Here is an 18,920-nt window from a genome sequence, read left to right on the forward strand (position 1 = left end):
GTATGTATGTATGTATGTATGTATTTTGCTCTTGGTTCATTTCCTTGTTCAGCATCTTACTTTTTCTTTCTTCGATAAAATTTCTTCCTTCATTAAGAGACTGACCAGTTTCCAAATACTTGGATGCATATTTGTAACTTAGGTGTTTTTTTTTTTTAAAGACTTATTTATTTTTTATATATAGAGAGAGAGAGTACACGAGCAGATTCCCTGCTGAGCACGGAGCCCCACAAGGGCCTCTATCCCACGACCCTGGGATCATGACCTGAGCCAAAATCAAGAGTCAGCTGCTTAACCAACTGAGCCATCCAGGCGGCCCTGTAACCGAGCTTTGTGTTGCATTGTAAAAGCCTGCTACATTGTTGTTTGTTCTTGGCATATTGTCACCTCTCCCTTAATAGACATTCCAAAGTTCTATGGGAAACATGGGTTCAAACTCTGTGTCGCTGTACGAAGGCTAAGATTTATATGACATAAAATGGGAATATTGCGTCAATGGAGAAATGAAACCAAACTGTCCACCAATTGACAAAACCAACAAACTATCAAACCAAATGGGCAACCAGTTGTTTTGTTGTGTTTTGTCTTGTCTTATCTTTTATGGCAAAATTGCCTTATGGCCAATTATTTATGCAGCTAAAGATTTGCTGCAAAAATGCCTGCTGGCAAGCAAGGCTCCAGTGAAAACCCCCTAGCACCAGTCTGTCTACCCGCAGGAAACTAGCACCTTCCACAGTGTGTCTTACACATCCAAACCCGCCATGTGGCAACAAATACCACAAAAATAAGGAACCATTTTTAAACCTGGTGCAGTTTTCTCAAATGACTCATCATGAAGCTGACAATTGAGTCTCTGCCTACCAGTTTGGAATGTCAGGAAGGAATTAGCTTTTTCTTCAGAGTGATGAAAAAATTTTGCTAGTTTCTCAACACTGTGAAAGTAATTAATGCCACTGAATTCTACACTTAAAAATGGTTAAAATGGCAAATTTCATGTTATGTACATTTTTACCACAATAAAAAGAATTCAAATGATGTTGGCAGAGTTTTTTTCTTAGGAGTATTTTTTTTTTAAAGATTTCATTTATTTATTTGACAGAGAGAGACACAGCGAGAGAGGGAACACAAGCAGGGGGAGTGGGAGAGAGAGAAGCAGGCTTCCCGCGGAGCAGGGAGCCCAGTGCGGGGCTCAATCCCAGGACCCTGGGATCATGACCTGAGCCGAAGGCAGACGCTTAGCCGACTAAGCCACCCAGGAGCCCCAGGAGAGGAGTATTTTTAATGTCCTTGTTTAGCCATCTTAAATATATTGCCCACTTTTCTTTTTTTTGCGTTTTACATTAGTTTAGGAAATTCAAAAATCTTGACCCTAATTCATCCATACCCCAATGAGAAAGTAACCAACACTAACACTGGTTATTTTGCACAATCCACAATTCACTGTAAAAAGACAAACTTCAATCCATAACACCTTCTCTTTTTTCCACCACGTGTATTTCTTTGGCCATGAACGGCCATAAAAAATGATTATACTTTTAAAAGAATTAAGAACAATAGATAATAGTCCAATACCATATTTCTACATTGTTTTTCTGCAGCTAATTACTTGTATCCTATTGTCTGAAAGAGTTCATCTAAATGACACAGCAATACAAAGGCGAGTTGTTTGGTCATGCAGTTGCTTTCATAATTTGGTGAAATTGAGTGATGTCCTCTGGATTTCACAGCAGAATTTGTAAAATAATAATGAGGCCCTGCTGTTTCCCCTGGAGACAACTATGGTCTTTGAAGGGTATCAAATCTTTCAAGTCACGGTCACTGACACTCACTAATAGAAATATGAAATTTCTGTGACTTACAAATTAAACTTTTAAAAAATCCAGTCCTTTAAAAAAAAAAAAAAGAAGAAGATAGCAGGAAGGGAAAAATGAAGGGAGGGAAATCGGAGGGGGAGACAAACCATGAGAGACTATGGACTCTGAGAAACAAACTGAGAGTTCTAGAGGGGAGGGGTGTAGGGGGATGGGTTAGCCTGGTGATGGGTATTAAAGAGGGCATGTACTGCATGGAGCACTGGGTGTTATACACAAACAATGAATCATGGAACACTACATCAAAAACTAATGATGTAATGTATGGTGATTAACATAACATAATTAAAAAAAAAAAAGAGTAAAAAATAAATAATAAATAAAAAATAAAAAATCCAGTCCTTCCAAAATGAGCATATGTATGCTGCCTAGTTTTATTTATTCTTTTATATTTTTTATTAAAAAAAAAAAGGAAAACAAGCAGTGTTCATTCTGATGATCGAGTTGTATTTTTATCTTTTGCATTTTATTTGCTTTGCAACTGCCTATTGATCAAACAGGTTGATTTAAACATTACTTTCAAACTGCTTAAGTTTTTGCATCCAAAGATGAGATTTGAGACTTACTCTAGGCAAGCCGGGTGCAAAGTTGGTCATCGGCACTCATGCTCAGTTCCCTTTGCTGCTCTTTGTCCCTGCGCTCTCCCCTCTCCAGCTGATGTGTTTCCTGGTTCATCCCCATCATGACTACCCACTATGGGGAGCCTGACACAAATCCCAAAGTCAATGTTTCCATGAGGCAGACCAGCCAGTGAAACACCCAAAGATCCTGACTCACTGACCAGTGCTCCCTCCTATGTCTTTTTTGTTCTGCAACAGGCCACGCTCGCCAAAATACTCAGTGCTGTATGATCTGCAGTGTCAATCTTCTAAAAACAAGCGAACCAAGAAAAAACATTGTTCTCAAAGCCATGCTGGTGGTTTAGATTAATGAACACTGATGGCGCTCAGTCACTCGATGTGTTACACATTACACATCTTTCTTAGGCTTTCAGCCATGCACTTCTGGCATTGATTACTTCCACGCCACAGCACCTCCCACCGCCCCCCCCCCAAAAAAAAATAAGAATGGTAGAATTTTATACATTCTGGCAGGCTTGTTAGAAAAGTTATTTTGTGGGAAATCAGTAGATTTTTGGTATCTGCTCTATTCTCAATATTATACCACATAAGTCATCATCGACTCATAAAAACAAATCACCTAAAAAAACCAGAAGCCTACACTACTAAAATACTACAAGATGAGGTACAGTAAACCACAGAAAAAAATTAGAAGTCCCAGTCCCTTGTACAAGACTTTTGATCTTTGCTTTAACTCTTTAATTTATGAAACACTCAGACCTTGTATTCATTCTGGAACACCTTATGATTATGTGAAACCACAGAATAATTTCTACATCTCCTTTATAACACAGGTGGCATTTTATGTATTTTTCACCCCACGGGATCCAAAGCTTTATAAGAAAGTAGAAGGTTAACGTATGCCAAAATTATCCTCGTTATCAGGCAGTATCATATTTGAGAAACACTGGAAGACCTATGCAGTAGGAACAGTCAGCCAGGAGTGCACGCTCAGCTTTTGATCAGACGTGATTCTCAGTGCTCTCTGTGTCTGTGAGGTCAGCTGTATATGATAGATGCTCCTACCCCCAATTCACGGATAAAGAAACTGGAGCTTAGAGGTTGCGCACCTTGCTCAAGGCTACAGAGCTAGTAAATTGAGGAGGTGAGGTTATAACGAGGTGTCACATTGCAACCCTCGTTCCTAACTACTATAACACCCCTTATCCCTGTGGATTTGGACATTCATTTTGACTTTAAAGTAAAAATCTTGTGAGAATCATGAAACTACAACCTCCTGAAGCTCTGTGTCGGGTCTCAGCTCAAGCCTTGGAAGTGTCCTTCCAGGTACGAGGTAGGAGCTGTTCCCTACAACCTTCAAGCAGTACTGAGCAGTCTACAGCACTTTCCTCCTCCTGGAAAGAGGACACGTGGATGCAGTCATTAGGGATATTGAAGGGGGAAGATAACAGGTAGGGTAGAGTTGGAGAGATTTACCTTTCATCCCTTAGGATTCTATGATCCTAAATAAAAAGATAAAGAATAAAATATAAAGGAGATGCCTAATGAGCTGGATTTATGATTCATTTTAATTAAGCCATTATCCTCTTATTTTATTATCTATTCCAAGAGGGGGCATTAATGGCTTTGTTAAACTTTTCAGTTTCTGAGGATTGGGGCTGACTTATAAATGGCCATTTTAAAATACTCATTCTGATCGCTGTATGTTAAAAATATAACCACTTGTCTATTTTTGGACACTTCTTATTTTAAAATCTGAATTCTGTGTACGCCATTAACTAAGTTAAGTTATGGGATCTGTCCGGAGGTGAGTGGGTACTCTTCCTGAGCTGTGTATCCTAAATGATTCACGGCCAAGATTCACTCAGTTCCTACCTGCCCCAGGCAGGAAGGGCTGCAGGGCTTCATGAAAGGCAGCTTTTGGCAAGCTTCGAAAGCTGTGTGTAGATGCGAAGGTGTGTCTGTGACCGGGAGTTTTTATATTGCTTTGTCATTTCCAAATCTTGCACATCTCCAGGAGACCCTGTCAAGGTCAAAAGCACAGTAAGCTAACCGGGGAAAACCCCAGAGAAAGCCAAGATGTGACAAGCACAGCTGGCTCCCTGGAGAACGGCAGCCCCGCTGACTTGGCAGGATTGGACTATTGCGGTGCTCTCTGGAAAGCTAGCTCATTCCTGGAGGAGGGAGGAGGGAAACCAAAGGGCAAGGAAGAGAAGGGTGGGAGCGAGAAGATAGACTATAAAACAAGATGTAGCGGAAAGCAAAGACGAGGGGTAGAAAGAGACTTAAGGGAACAAAGAAACAAATAATTATGTGGTTAATCAGGAAATAAATATAACTTTGGATATACTTTTAGCAATTAAGTTTTGAGGAATATATTTCAAAACCTGGAGTTGTTTTTGGTTTTTTTTTTTAAGCATTGGCTAAAAATACCTTTCTGATGTCTACTCTTTGTGTGAAAATAAAATACATACATACTGCTTGAATTGCTCCAGAATGACATATCACAAGTGTATATTTGAATAGAAACCACAAATGTGAGGATACTCTAAGTTCTTTGGCCAGAATAGGATGAAAATTGATCATGTTGCTTTATAATTTTGCTGTAAATAAAATAGAGATTTATCGTATTAGAAAGCTCAAGGGGGAAGAGAAATTTGCCTACCTTGAAATTTTTTGGTTTGTATTGATGAAATTCATCATAACCTATGTCATTTCACTTGGTCTTGATTCCGCATTTTTAATATTTAAATGTAGGATAAAACAGAATTTGTTGTTAAATTATCAAACTTTGATGACTGTGGAGTTTTATATTCAGTAATTTTCAGCTATTGTAATTAACATCCTTCTTTTTGTCAGTGGTTTAAAAGACATGACTACCTTGTAGGTGCCCTCTAGGTATTAGAGGTTACCTTTCTATGTGGTTCAAAAAATATTACTGTACAAGAATGCAGAGAAGCTTATCACCCAATGCTACTCTTTGTCAGATACCCTGTATGGGTAGCATATTTCATTTTATTAAAAAAAAAAAAAAGCCTAAAAGCATATTAATGGTTCTTCTTCTTTTTTTTTAATTATAGCAGAAAATGGCCCCCGTCTACTCGTGGAAGCAGAACAAGCCAGGGTGTTCTCATACAGAGGTGGCAATGTTACACTGCCATGTAAATTTTATCGAGACCCTACAGCATTTGGCTCAGGAACCCACAAGATCCGAATTAAGTGGACCAAGCTAACTTCAGATTACCTCAAGGAAGTGGACGTTTTTGTTTCCATGGGATATCACAAGAAAGCCTATGGAGGCTACCAGGGTAGAGTGTTTCTGAAGGGAGGCAGTGATAACGATGCTTCTCTGGTGATCGCAGACCTCACCCTGGAGGATTATGGGAAATATAAGTGTGAGGTGATTGAAGGATTGGAAGATGACACTGCTGTGGTAGCATTAGATTTACAAGGTAGGTATCTATAAATCATTTTAAACTTGGAAATGATAATTAATCATTTTTCATGACAAGTAATGTCTAGTGGTTACCATAGTGATAATGTGAGAAATCAGAAGTCCATGCATAGCGGGTTTCTTTTCTTTTGTATTTTGCAGTCTGTCAATGATTCCAGCTTTCATATTTGAAACGTACACACAATGGTTATACACAAAATTGAAGCTATTTGCAAGTAGGAGAAACGTGCAGTGGAACTGAATTACTAATATTTGGAAATGGCCTTATGCTATTCAAAATTTAAATCTTATGACATGGTTATGGAGAAATTCAGATAGGATGCATTTTTATTATGCTTCTAAAATTATCTCAGTTTCAAAATAATGGCAACTTTTGTGAAGGACATCTGCTAACTAAAATACGTGTAATTGTATTCTATAAAGTAACTGTGAAATCTTAACAAAAAAGTGCCCTCCAAGTTTATTTAAATAAGTAAGAAGTAAACTCTTTTAATGGTCCAGAGTCTTTTAGACACCAAATACCAAACAATGTAGGCATTCTGGGAGAATTTTTTTTTTTTCTTAAGCATGTAATCTACTCAGTAGGTTCAAAAACCAAAATGTAGAGAATGCTGAACAATAAAGTGTGCTCGCTGCCCAAAGCCCACCCTCTATATGCCCCACCAAGAGGGAAACTCTTCTCTGTTTCTCACGCATCTCAAAACATCTTATATTCACGAATTTCAGTGTTTCTCTACACTGAAGGATGAATTTTTTTGGCTACATTGATAGAATACTTTCCTTCCTTATGCACATAAACTATAGGTGTGTGTTTGCTAGAAGCTCCTTTCACATCCTAGGACAGATTTGTGCCTTTGGAAAAGGATCTGTTTGGTCCACTGGAGTATCACTGAAGAGTTGACCTTCTGAATCCCACAGAATCCCATCACACGTATGGAGATTTATTAGCTTTATGTATCTAATAAATTGCACGATGTCATAAAATACATTTTTGTGACCTTCTCCTGTCTCTCCTTTTTTCTCTTGTCTCTCTTAGTTGTAGTTCTTGGCTCCTGATTACATACCACCTTGTACTTTCAGTTTTTATTGAGTCACATGAATATCCATAAACATCGGCATTATTCAAGATGAAAGAAGTGATGGCCTTAGAGAAAACAGTTTATCATCAAATATTAATGACAGCCGATTTTCCTGATCGAAGGGGCATCAGGCAGTGGACAGACCCTCAAGCTAGTAGTACCAACCAAGACTTTTATGTTAGTCCCAACTCTACCAGTATGAGTTTCGTAACTGGGGCAAGTTATTTAATCCTTATACCTGGCTTCCTCATCTATGAATAACAGGTTGAACAATATTACCTGTTCAGTTACTTTTTCATCTAAAATTCTGTTTATATACCATGTATTTCCTAAACCTAAGTAATTCACCTGCCATATTTACTGTCTCCCTACATTTATTTTAAAGTGAAATTTTAAGTGCATAGAAAGCAGTAGAACTTGCCAGAAATAGAAGGGAACCATAAAAATAAATACAACGAATATAAGATACTTCCATATTCCACCTGGATACCTGCTTGCTAATAGCTTTGAGCATGGAGCCTGCTACACCTTTGTTTAAAAAGGAGATTTACAATGTGTCAGAGGATGATGCACTCCAAGGTCAAACTGTATTCCAGACATAATTAGAGGTGTTGAAGAGAAACTGTAAAGAGTAACTTTTTCCTGCCTAGGCCCTTCAGCATCCCAAATCACCACGTTTTCCATGCTATTGGAACACTTCCCTACCATATAACCCATTAGCATATGAGCCAAGGAAATGTGTCCAAGAAACCAATTGAACTGATAAATATTTTTATAAGTACTGTTTCAGTGCCAGGAGATGTGGAGATTTCCAAATCTTGGTTTTTTTCATTCAATAGTCTGACAGGCTACTAAAGATTCTAATATACTTTCAAGAGTAAGAATTTTAAAATAAGGCAGAAATTATTATCTTGTAGGTCAACTACACTTCAGATACAATAAATAAAGTAAATGAGGTAGAATTTGGTTATAAAGTAAGCGGGTACAAAGCAGTTGCTATAATCCCGGGCGCTGTGCTTGGCTCACTTTCAGGAACCTCCCCACCCCCGACAGATGAGACTCAGGGAGGACTTCTTTTCTAAGGTAACATGGCCAGTAGGAAGAGCTAGAACTGGAATCTGATACCAAGAACACTGGAAGAAGCCTATGCTTTTATCCACTGTGATCTGGGGGCTCACAGGAAGGAGAGATTCTCCGGTGGAGAGAAGACCAGAGACCTCGAACAGGCAGAAGGGCAGCCACCAGCTGCAGGGGATTCTTAACGGCCCCAGAGGGACTTGGGTGACAACCTACAGGCTGTCTTTTGGTCACACGGCATTAACTGGTGCGCTCATGGTAGCGCTTCCATTCCCCTCCCTGCAGGTCGTGCATTTCCGTCTTTCTTGTGTGCTGCAGAAAGTGTAGAAGCAGCCATCAGCCAGAGGGCCTGCCTTGAAATAGCTAACATTTTAACATGTAGCATTATACACACAAATCCATTTCTGAACAACTGAACAAAATACAAATCTTCAAAGAGTAAGATCCGAGTTCCGCTCCACAGCTGTGATGCTCTCCAAGCCCCTTACAGAGATTTCCATTATAGCTCTCATCACACTTTGTTTTGTAAAGGTTTGCCAACTTGCCTTCTCCACCCGTTAACTACAATCTACTCGAAGGCAGTCAGGGGCCAAGAACAAAGTTAGTACTCAGTAAAGAGTTTACAAGTGATTGAATGTTGGATACAATGGGTTAAAACTTTCGAATACACAAACAAATCATGCACACCATGGAGAGGCTATGGAAAGGCCCACAAAGGAAGGAACACTTGATTTGGGCCACGGAAGTTGAATCTGGTCTTTCCAAAGGTAGAGGGCATGAAAAAGCAAGGGACAGGACATCGTGGGGTTGAGAGAAATTTCTCAAAGGGAAAAAATGTGAACAACAGATGCCATAGAGAGTCTGCATCCACATGGACTGGTTTAAGGCTCTCAGCTTGGCAATAGGATAAGATAAAAATTGTTATCATAGCCAATTTCAAGCATTTGGAAAAATAGACTCATATACTGAATCCCCATATACCATTGTCCAGCTTCAAAAGTTATCATGATAAAGACACCTTATTTTATCTTGCTTTATATAATCCCAATTGCACTGAATAATGTTCAAGAAAAACTCAGCCTATTATTTTCTCTACATATGCTGCAATATGAGATAAGGACTCATTTTTAAATGAAATTGCAAAAAAAAAATTTTAAGATAGTCACTGTAGAATAGCATTTGAAGAAGCTTGGTTGCTAACCTGAGGATAAACATTGAAAGTGACTTGGTAATTTCCACATAGTCTGGGACAGATGAGCAAGGTGCAGTGATTATATACCTAAAAGTTTAAGGGCTATGTGGCAAAAGAGATTTTGTGGTTATCCCTTAATACCTTCAACCCAGTTTTTTACTTTTTTTCATTATCAGTTACATTCTTACATGTGACCATCAGGCAAGTTTCACTCAAACTCCTTGTCAATCCTCTAATGTACATAAATAAGGCCAGGGAAGCATATCATTTTAAATGTCATGATGATGGTTTTTCAGCTGTACTTGTACAATGTTTTAAATTATATTGGTCCTTTAATACATGCTAAATGCTATGTTCTCCAAAGAATTTTTCCAATTAGGAAAAAAATCATTCTTCTTTAAGATGTCCAAATTATATGGTTTGTATTTATAGTACAAGATTTATTCTGTCTCGGATTCAAACTAATATATATATATATATACATATATATATATAGTTTGCACATCAAATTATGGGCCCTTTGAAGGAACAGGCCACACCCCAAACCTGTATTCTAGAGCACCCAGCACAGTGCCTTACTCTTAGCTGTGACTTAAGAATTGTTTCTTTTTTTTTTTTTGAATCATACTGATTCAAAATTTTTTTGAATTTTTTTTTGAATCATACTGATAAAAAAATTGTAAGATTTTTTGAAAGACTGAGTTGGAGTTAGCTGTGGAAACAATTTTTTTCGTATAGAATCTTCGATAGGGTAATACCCTCTGATTACTACCAATTACCCACACTGCTAGAAACAACACCCAACAAGACTAGCCTTATGTGACTATAACGAAGAGATTCAGGTCACTGGAAATTAATGAGTAGCTTGGTCTACAGAATTCATTTCAGCAATTAACAAATAAATAAGGATATGAAAAACGTGATACTTTTTTTCCAATCTCCCATTGTACTGGTTTTCTGCTGGTGAAAATGGGGCTAGATACACAAAAATATAGTCTGAGAGGTTTTAGAAATAGAAAAAAAATCAGATATGTGTATAGCACTGATAGACAATAGAAGGGGCACTGAGGAAGGTAAAATTATACTCCATGGTGTCTGTCTTTCTATTACTCAAGTTCCTGAAATTTACGTTAGCTTTCATATGGGCTACGGTATGGACATCTTTCAGATGTCTAACAAATTGATATTTGCCAACAACTAGGATGAACTGGACTGTGCAATTATAAATATTAAAGAGTGTGTTTTCGAAACATATTTCTACTGACTAAACTACTCACATTCTTTTCCATACAATAGATCATCCTTATTAATTCCCTTTGTCATGATGTATACCAGCTCTTCATGGGAAAAGAAACAACTTTTGATTACATTTTGACATATGAGTATAAAATAATCATACTTCGAAAATAATCACATGCCCTTCGTTTTCACCGATGGAAGTTTAACTTGTATTTTTGTAATGCTGGATGAAAGCAATAAACATCCACTCCATAATTCAGCTGCAGGAAGTGCACGTTTTTCCACTGAGACAGGTTTCTGCGATTATAGTCTTAGATGTTGAAATCTTAACTCGCTGGAAGTAAAATAAGTGAATAAATAAAATACTAACAAACATGCAGTTCCAGAAATGCCCCTGCTTGTAAGAAACATCTGATTATTGAAATCTGTGCACCAAATGTGCACAGTACAGTGAAACTTTTACAACTTTGGCTGAGACACAGAAAATGACCTCGATTTACTTGGGATGTATTCTTTCCATAATCATCAAACATTAATTAAAATTCAAGTAAATATTTTGAATTAATATAATGATAAGTTGACCATTTATTTCTACAATTGAAAAATAATGAAGTTTCAGTACTGGGTTTCACTATGACTTTAAGAAATGTTTGCATGAAATTATGTTAAATTTGAAAGGAACTTAGAAATACATTACACTGAATTTGGAACTGAATCAATCATGGTTCAGTAACATTCAATGGTTAATCAAGAACCAACTACTCAAGAAAATTTTTTCCTAATGCCCATGAGAGTTCACCAAATAACACCACAGTGAGTTTAAACCAGAAGGGCTGCCTAGGTCTTGAAAATCATTGTAAATTAAAATATCCTGCAGTCTCCACTGTTCCCTTCTTGAGACATTTGGGAAACGGAATCCAACCCAAATGGTTTCTCTCTCCAGACTGAAACACTTTGAGACTTTTCTCTCACTTAGGGTCTAGCTGCCAAGGAAATCTCAATTGGATAAATTAAATATTTTTATTTTCATTGGCATTGCTGGGGTTCTGAGGAAAGAGGATGAAAGGCATGAGGGGACAGGGAGAGTTATAGCAGTTCCTTCCCAGCGCTAACTGGGTTCTTAGCTGGATGCCTGGAAATAGCTCTTCTTAGATAGAACCATCTCAGGCTCCCCTCCACCCCCATCACTGCAGGGGGCAGTGGCAACTGAGAGAGTCTTTTCCTCCTTCCTTTTGGCGCTGATTCAGCTTACAGATCCTTCAGCCAAGAACCTGAGAAGGCAGGATGAGATCAGGAAGCCTTCCTGGATCCCTGCCTCTTACGGAACCGTGCCAGCTGGACTGCCCCAGAGGGACAAACGTGTCCTGCGGAGGCCTTGGGGGAACACGACTTGATTTAGGCTATTGAAATTTCTTCTGGTAGAGTCTTCCAGGACAATTTATAAAAGAAAACATTTCCTGTGTCCTGGTTACACGATGAGTGAATTGTACATTCATCTTGAATAGGGTCTGCGGTCTCATAAAACAGCACTTGCGATATAACCCACCAAATTACTGTGTCAGTGGGACAACTGTTTATATTCCACAAGCTAAAGTATTAATTATTTCTAATTATAACCAAAAATCCAAGGCAAGGCCTTGACTAACCACTCTGAATTAATTGTCTTTTACGGGGAGACATTTTGGTGCAGGGGTCCTTCTGAAAGTCCAGCAAATGATACAAGTTTGCTTTCTGTTGATGTAATTCTCAGTGGTTCAAGAAAATGCGCCCAAAAGTCAGGAGGTGGCTCAGTCACCTCCAGTGATTATTTAACCAAAAAGAACGCTTTGGGGAAGCCATTGCATCTTCCCAGGCAAAGTCAAGTGCCAAGTCACACTGTTCACATTTGTTAAGGGTTTTTGCCCAAATAGTTAATTCTTTGGCATTAACTCAACTGATGTTTATGCTGTATCCACCTTGTATAGGACAAGCTTTGGGAAGGTTTTTTTTTTTTTTGTAATAAAAATGTTTTTAAAAGCTGGTTTCAATTGGCAACATATGAATATGGAAGCTGAAGAATTATTTTTAAATGAAAGCTCTCATTTTGGTTGTGCTGTTCAAGGACAGAAAAAAAATAAGATTAAGGGCTACCCTTAAAAGTTGAAATGGATAACAGAGCCAGGATACCCTTAATGGAATATGGAGTGAGGTGTGCCCCCACTGTAAAGAACTGGCTTATTAATATGAAATAAGGCTGCTTAATTAGGTTTCTGTTAGATATGTAAACTCACTTTGGAGTTTCTCCAAGTAAGAAACCTCCTAAGTGAAAGTTACTTAGATAAGTAAGTTTTTAGGAGCATATGTAAAAGAAAATATGTATCTACATTTGAATCATTTGTTACCATATTTGTTTATACATTTAAAAGGCTATCCTAAGTGGGGCACCTATGTGGCTCAGTTGGTTAAGCATCCAACCCTTAATTTCGGCTCAAGTCACGATCTCAGGGTCTTGGGATCAAGCCCTGAGTCTGCACTATGCTCTGCGCCATGGAGTCTGCTTGAGATTCTCTCTCCCCCTCTCCTTTTGCTCCCCCACCCATGGTACTGTCTCTCTAAATAAATAAATAAAGTCTTTTAAAAAACAGATAAAAAATGAAGGCTATCCTAAGCTAATTACTAATTATATAAGAATAACTACTAAGAAAAAACATGGAGAATCCTGATAAATACCTTCTCTCTGAGCACTGTTTCTACATCCTCTACCACTATTAGTATTCAATATTGACTTTTTCCTAGCTGAAAAGGACTCAGTAGTAATCCATTTTAAGGTTATTAACAGAAGTAGCAGAAGGTAAATTCTCAAGGAGGCTATTTGAAAAAGATAACCTATGGGTGAATCATTCCAGAAAGGAGAATTTTAAGGCTTGTATTGAACTCTTAGCGAAAGGGTAAATCACTGAAGTCATCAAACCGCATATCTCACTGTGAGATGCTCAGAGCCGAGAGGCTGTTTGCAGGGGAAAGGGACCACAAGAAACCACTGCAAGTTGACCAGAACCTGCAACTTCATCTGCTGGAGATTCTATGATGTTTTCACCAGTCAAGCAACATTTGCTCACAGTTGGTACTTTCTGTACCATTAATCCCTCGGTCTCTCCTTTGGACAGGTGTGGTATTCCCTTACTTTCCACGACTGGGGCGCTACAATCTCAATTTCCACGAGGCACAGCAGGCTTGTCTGGACCAGGATGCTGTGATTGCCTCCTTCGACCAGCTCTACAATGCCTGGCGGGGCGGGCTGGACTGGTGCAACGCCGGCTGGCTCAGTGACGGGTCTGTGCAGTATCCCATCACAAAGCCCAGAGAGCCTTGCGGAGGCCAGAACACGGTGCCCGGTGTCAGGAACTACGGGTTTTGGGATAAAGACAAAAGCAGATACGATGTTTTCTGTTTTACATCTAACTTCAATGGTAAGCTATTAACTGTACCGCCTTCTTTCCTGTCCTGGGGACCAATACGTGCTGTAACACCACACTCAGTTTTTAATCTTATCTACTTAAAAAAGAAAAGGACATGGCTTTGATGTATTGCCCTTAGTTTGAGAAGATGCAATGTTCTTTAACGTCATAAGTTTTAAAAATACCCACGCGAGCAGAAGTGCGTATTTCCACTATTCCTAGGTGTTATTGCATCCGATTATAGTTAGAAAATAGTTTAAATTGAGATATTCTATGGGGTCTGTTTCTTATTGACAAAGATGATGCTGCCGCTGTGTGTGATAGAGATGTGTGCCCTGGGATACAGGTCTCTTAATGGAAGTGAGAGTAGTCTCTACGTCACGCTCTCCTTCTCTAAATTACAAAGTCGATTATGTTCATAGTTGATCAGCAAAACTCAAATAAAGAGAAAGCTCAGAGTAAAGAGAACTTTGCAAAAAAATAAATAAATAAATAAGTAGCAATAACACTGGAGATAAAAGCAGAAGAAAAGAGATCCAGGTTGCCTCCGTGTTGATGATTGATCTGTTGCCTTCAGTGTAACTCCCAACCCTGTCTTGCCCCAACCAGAACCAGCCACACAATTTGTGGGGCCCAGTGCAGAATGAAAACATGGGTTCCTTGTCCAAAAACTATGAATTTTAAGATGGTGACAGCAGCACCTTCAACACACGTGGGGCCCTGTGTAACTGTCCAGGTCACACGCCCATAAAGCAAACCCCGGCCCCATCATTTTCTATTTCACTTCCCTGGCGACATGCTTGGGAAAAATAGCAAGGGATCAGGGATGAACCAACTTTCTGTAAAGGGCCAGATGATAAGTATCTTTGGCTTTGTGGGCCACGCGGTCTCTTTCGCAACTACTCAATGTAGCTCTGTATGTTGTAATGCAAAACAGCCACAGACTGTATTAAACGGATGGCTACGGCTGTGTTTTAACAAAACTTCTGGTGACCCCAGTGCTGTAGTTTGCGGACCTCTGGTATGGACGATAGAGCCAACCTTCTAACTCATGTTCCCAGTGGCCTCTACCGATCCTCCAAATCACATTGTCTTAGTCTTGCCAGAAAGAGCTGGCCAGCATTAATTTATACTTCAGTCATCTATATGTAATGGAGGGCGAGGAGACATCCCATTACAATGTGTAATCAGGTAAGAGAGTCTCATTATAGTCTACCTGAGACTCAAGTCTGAGGAAATCTTCAGTGCAGCACTTCAGCCAGTTGATGCCATACTTTATACACTGTATGCATCTTTAATATACATGGAAGGCATTTCAGTAATTAACTTTATTCAGTGAGTGGTTAAGACTAATTCGCTCTTTCTTGTGCAATCAAGAAATGGTTAGGTGTCAGGGCTCCCACTGAATAAATAAATTCATCCCCTTTGCTAGTAACTGAACAGACTGGGTTCACATTCCGGGTCTGCATTACTTATGGCAAGTGACTTCCTGTATTTTTTGCATTTTCATACTGTAGTCTTTGAATCAGAATAATGTCTTATTGATACCTGTAATGAAAAGGACTTGAGGGCTTTTGATTTTTTTTAAATGGACTTTTATGTCAGGAATGTTTTTTGATCTTTTCACATTCAAATTTTGCCTCTCCAGAAACTTGTGCTAGGGTTCAGTCTTGCTACAGCTAGAATTTAAATAGCTCTTGCTTTTAACATGGAATTCTGTCCTCTCTGGTATTACAGAAGGGCCCTTTTAGTCACTAATTAGCTAACAGAAACCGCATCTGTCATTTCCCTTCTCGGTTTCAAAGCTATAAAAGGGCATGTCTGAACACATATTAAGGGGCAAGGAAAATGGGAGAATGACCGAGGGGCGCTAGGTTTAACTGACAACCCTATGTTCCCCGAACTTGACAGACACTGCATCTCCCCCTTCCCTGAGACACACTTCCGTTTGGGCTCCTTCCATCTCTGGGCGGCTCAGGGGCAGACAGGCCCCCTGACTCTCTCTGCTTCTCTCCACAGGCCGGTTTTACTACCTGATCCACCCCACCAAGCTGACCTACGACGAAGCGGTGCAGGCTTGTCTCAACGATGGTGCTCAGATCGCAAAAGTGGGCCAGATCTTCGCCGCCTGGAAACTTCTAGGATACGACCGCTGCGATGCGGGCTGGCTGGCGGATGGCAGCGTCCGCTACCCCATCTCGAGGCCGAGGAGACGCTGCAGTCCCAGCGAGGCTGCCGTGCGCTCCGTGGGGTTCCCAGATAAAAAGCATAAGCTGTACGGTGTCTACTGCTTCAGAGCATACGACTGAGCGTGCCCCTAGAGCACATCAGTTTTAAAGTCATTAAGAACATGTGAAAGGTTTTTTTGGTGTTTTTTTGTGTTTTTTGTTTTTTGATTTTTTTCAACACGAACTCATGCAAGTTACCAAAACTGTGATAACCCTTTTTTACTTACTGGAAAGAGTCATTTTCATAAAGACCAATTCATGAATTTGTTTTTGTAAAGCTATCATTCAATATATATTATAAATTAATATAATTTTAAGGGAAGCGCTAGATAAGGAGGTTTTAGAGCCCAATTGTTTAGGCTACATCGTTCCCAGTGAAGTATCCTTTCATGAACGGGGCATGCAATAGCTTGAGGATTGCGAGGATTAAATTAAGGAAAGTACAGCTACTCAGAGCAGCAGTTTCCACAAGCACAAATTTTACACATTTGTACAATTTTGAAATGCACTATAATCTACAAATTAGAGCAACGGATTTGAAATACAGGCTTCTTTACATAAACTGAGATTCTGAGAGGTTGCACGAAACTCAGTTTCACAAGGGAACAATCTACACTTTTCTAAAAGGTATTATTTCAAGACTCCAATAAACAGAACGTTTTAGTCTTTAAAATCCTGCCTTTTTGACCAAAAATAAATAAATAAATTCATATGGACTCCAATGCATAGTAACAAGCACAGTTAAAACTCCTTAATAACCCCATTTATATGAAGTATGAAACGTAAATACGCAGATAATATTTAACCAATGAGAGACTCCTATCTTCTTTTAATTGAAATGACACATACCTGAGAAGAATCGTTAAATCTTTTGAGTAGCTTTACTGAGTTATATTTAAATTCTAAGGGCCGTCTGCTAAGCAGCATTAGCATCTACTCAGGGCAGTTATATAGATAAACTGCTGGACAGAAAAATTGTAAAATTTAGCAGCTTGATTTTATGTTAGCCTATGAAATATATTGTCCTATAAAAATAACTTTAAACTATTTAATATTTCCTTCTTATTTACCTTCCATGAAAAAAATTTAAATCACAAAAGGAATGGATAACTATACACTTGCCTAACCAAGAAATACAGACCCAACTTTCAAAATTCCCATTACTCTTCTTTGTATATCTACTAGAAAGCCCAACTGGTGCCTGTGTGAGGGCAAATGAGTGAACAAAGTCGTTCTAAACCTTCCTCCATATAGAAAATGCGGTCAATGATGTCACTTTCCTTGCCGGTCATCATTAGGCTTAAATGAAATGCAGAAGCTCCCATCAAAGAGTTTACACTAAAATCTTCAGGGCTTTAAATGAAAGGGTAAGGCCAGCTTCAGAAAAACAACTTTAGACATTAGCAGCTCCAATATTAAATAAAGCTCTGTTTTCCTATATTTTTATGACTGTTGAGACCCTGCAGGGACCAATATTTGTATTCAAATTACATTTCATGGTTTCCCATTGTTTTACAATGAGTTCTAATAAATGGGCTTTAGTATAAGAATCCAAGTATGACATAGCTGGTATGCTTTCATCAATGTTTTTATGTAGATTTTCCTCCCATGAACATGAGTAAATAAATCTGTTTCCTGAATTGATTGTGGTTGCATTGAAAGCTCTGTAATAATTCTAATAAATTTACTCTATAGATATAGAGTTACATGTGTGGAAGGTATAAGAACAATTGGAAGCCCATGAAACCATAATTATATCCATACATTATCTAGAGAAAATATTGTAAATAAAGGCAGATCATTTCTTTTATCGAAGCATATCTGGGAAATTTCAGATGCGTTAATATTAAAAGAGGACAATGTATGCATGTACATTTTTACATTAGGTTGGATATGCAAATTGTACAAAAATATAAATCCAAAGAGATTGTAAAGTTTAACTCAAACACTGCTGATACAACTAGAACTCAAACTTCTAAATTAAAAATACCTGAATGGTCTAGGATAAGATGGACACATGATTTAAAGAGGGGACTATCTCCAAAATACCAACTTTAACACCTCAAACATGGGGGTTAGCATATTGGAGGGAGCCCATACTTGAGATTAGGACCCACATTACAAGCATTTTATCGGAAATGCAAGTGGGAACACATTGCTATTGAAGCAGATATGTAATTTTCAGTTATTGCTGCAGAACTCTACCTTTATAATATTAAGCATAGTAGCTTTTCTTAACTTTTGAATACTTACTAGTATTGGAATTGGTGCTGTTCAAAATCTCTGGAGTGACTGTTAGCTAATTAAAATCTATACTGATTGCACACCATTTTTCCATGCTTGTAAAAAAAAAAAAAAAAAAAAAACTTAACAGAATGAATACTGCTGGGCAGAATTTTTATCTTCTGACTTCCCCCAAAGGATCAGAATCCCCTTACTCCTTTGGACTCCTATCTGAATAAGGGTTTTTCTAATGTTCTTATTTTACCATTTTTCCATCAATGTCTATTTTCCTACTTCATTCCCCAAGATATCTGACTGAGGATTTCTAAAAAAAGAAAAGCTATCCTAATACATACAGTTCCTAAAAGAAACTCATTGCAGCACTGGCAAATTCAGAAATTACTCCTCAGACTTGGGTTCCAAGAGTATCAGAGGGATGAGGTGGGAGTCTGGGTTAGGAAATCTTGTTTTGACCATTCTGTCCATCATTAACAGTTGTGGCCCATATAAGGAACAAAGTTGACTTGTAAATTTCACTG

General features: G+C 38.6%; 1 protein-coding gene across 3 annotated transcripts in view; it reads left to right on the plus strand.

Annotated features, from left to right (window-relative positions):
* Nucleotides 1-17,798, plus strand: part of HAPLN1 (hyaluronan and proteoglycan link protein 1) — a 72,778-nt gene extending 54,980 nt beyond the window's left edge. For all 3 annotated transcript variants that reach the window (XM_032404043.1, XM_032404041.1, XM_032404042.1), the window contains exons 3-5: nt 5,533-5,904; nt 13,640-13,942; nt 15,950-17,798. In XM_032404043.1, coding sequence (XP_032259934.1) covers nt 5,533-5,904; nt 13,640-13,942; nt 15,950-16,239 — 965 coding nt within the window. In that variant the 3' untranslated portion in view covers nt 16,240-17,798. The remainder of the gene's footprint in view (nt 1-5,532; nt 5,905-13,639; nt 13,943-15,949) is intronic.
* Nucleotides 17,799-18,920: the final 1,122 nt, after the last annotated feature.

Source organism: Phoca vitulina, unplaced genomic scaffold, assembly GCF_004348235.1.
Source record: "Phoca vitulina isolate PV1807 unplaced genomic scaffold, GSC_HSeal_1.0 scaffold6, whole genome shotgun sequence".
Lineage (NCBI taxonomy): Eukaryota > Metazoa > Chordata > Mammalia > Carnivora > Phocidae > Phoca > Phoca vitulina.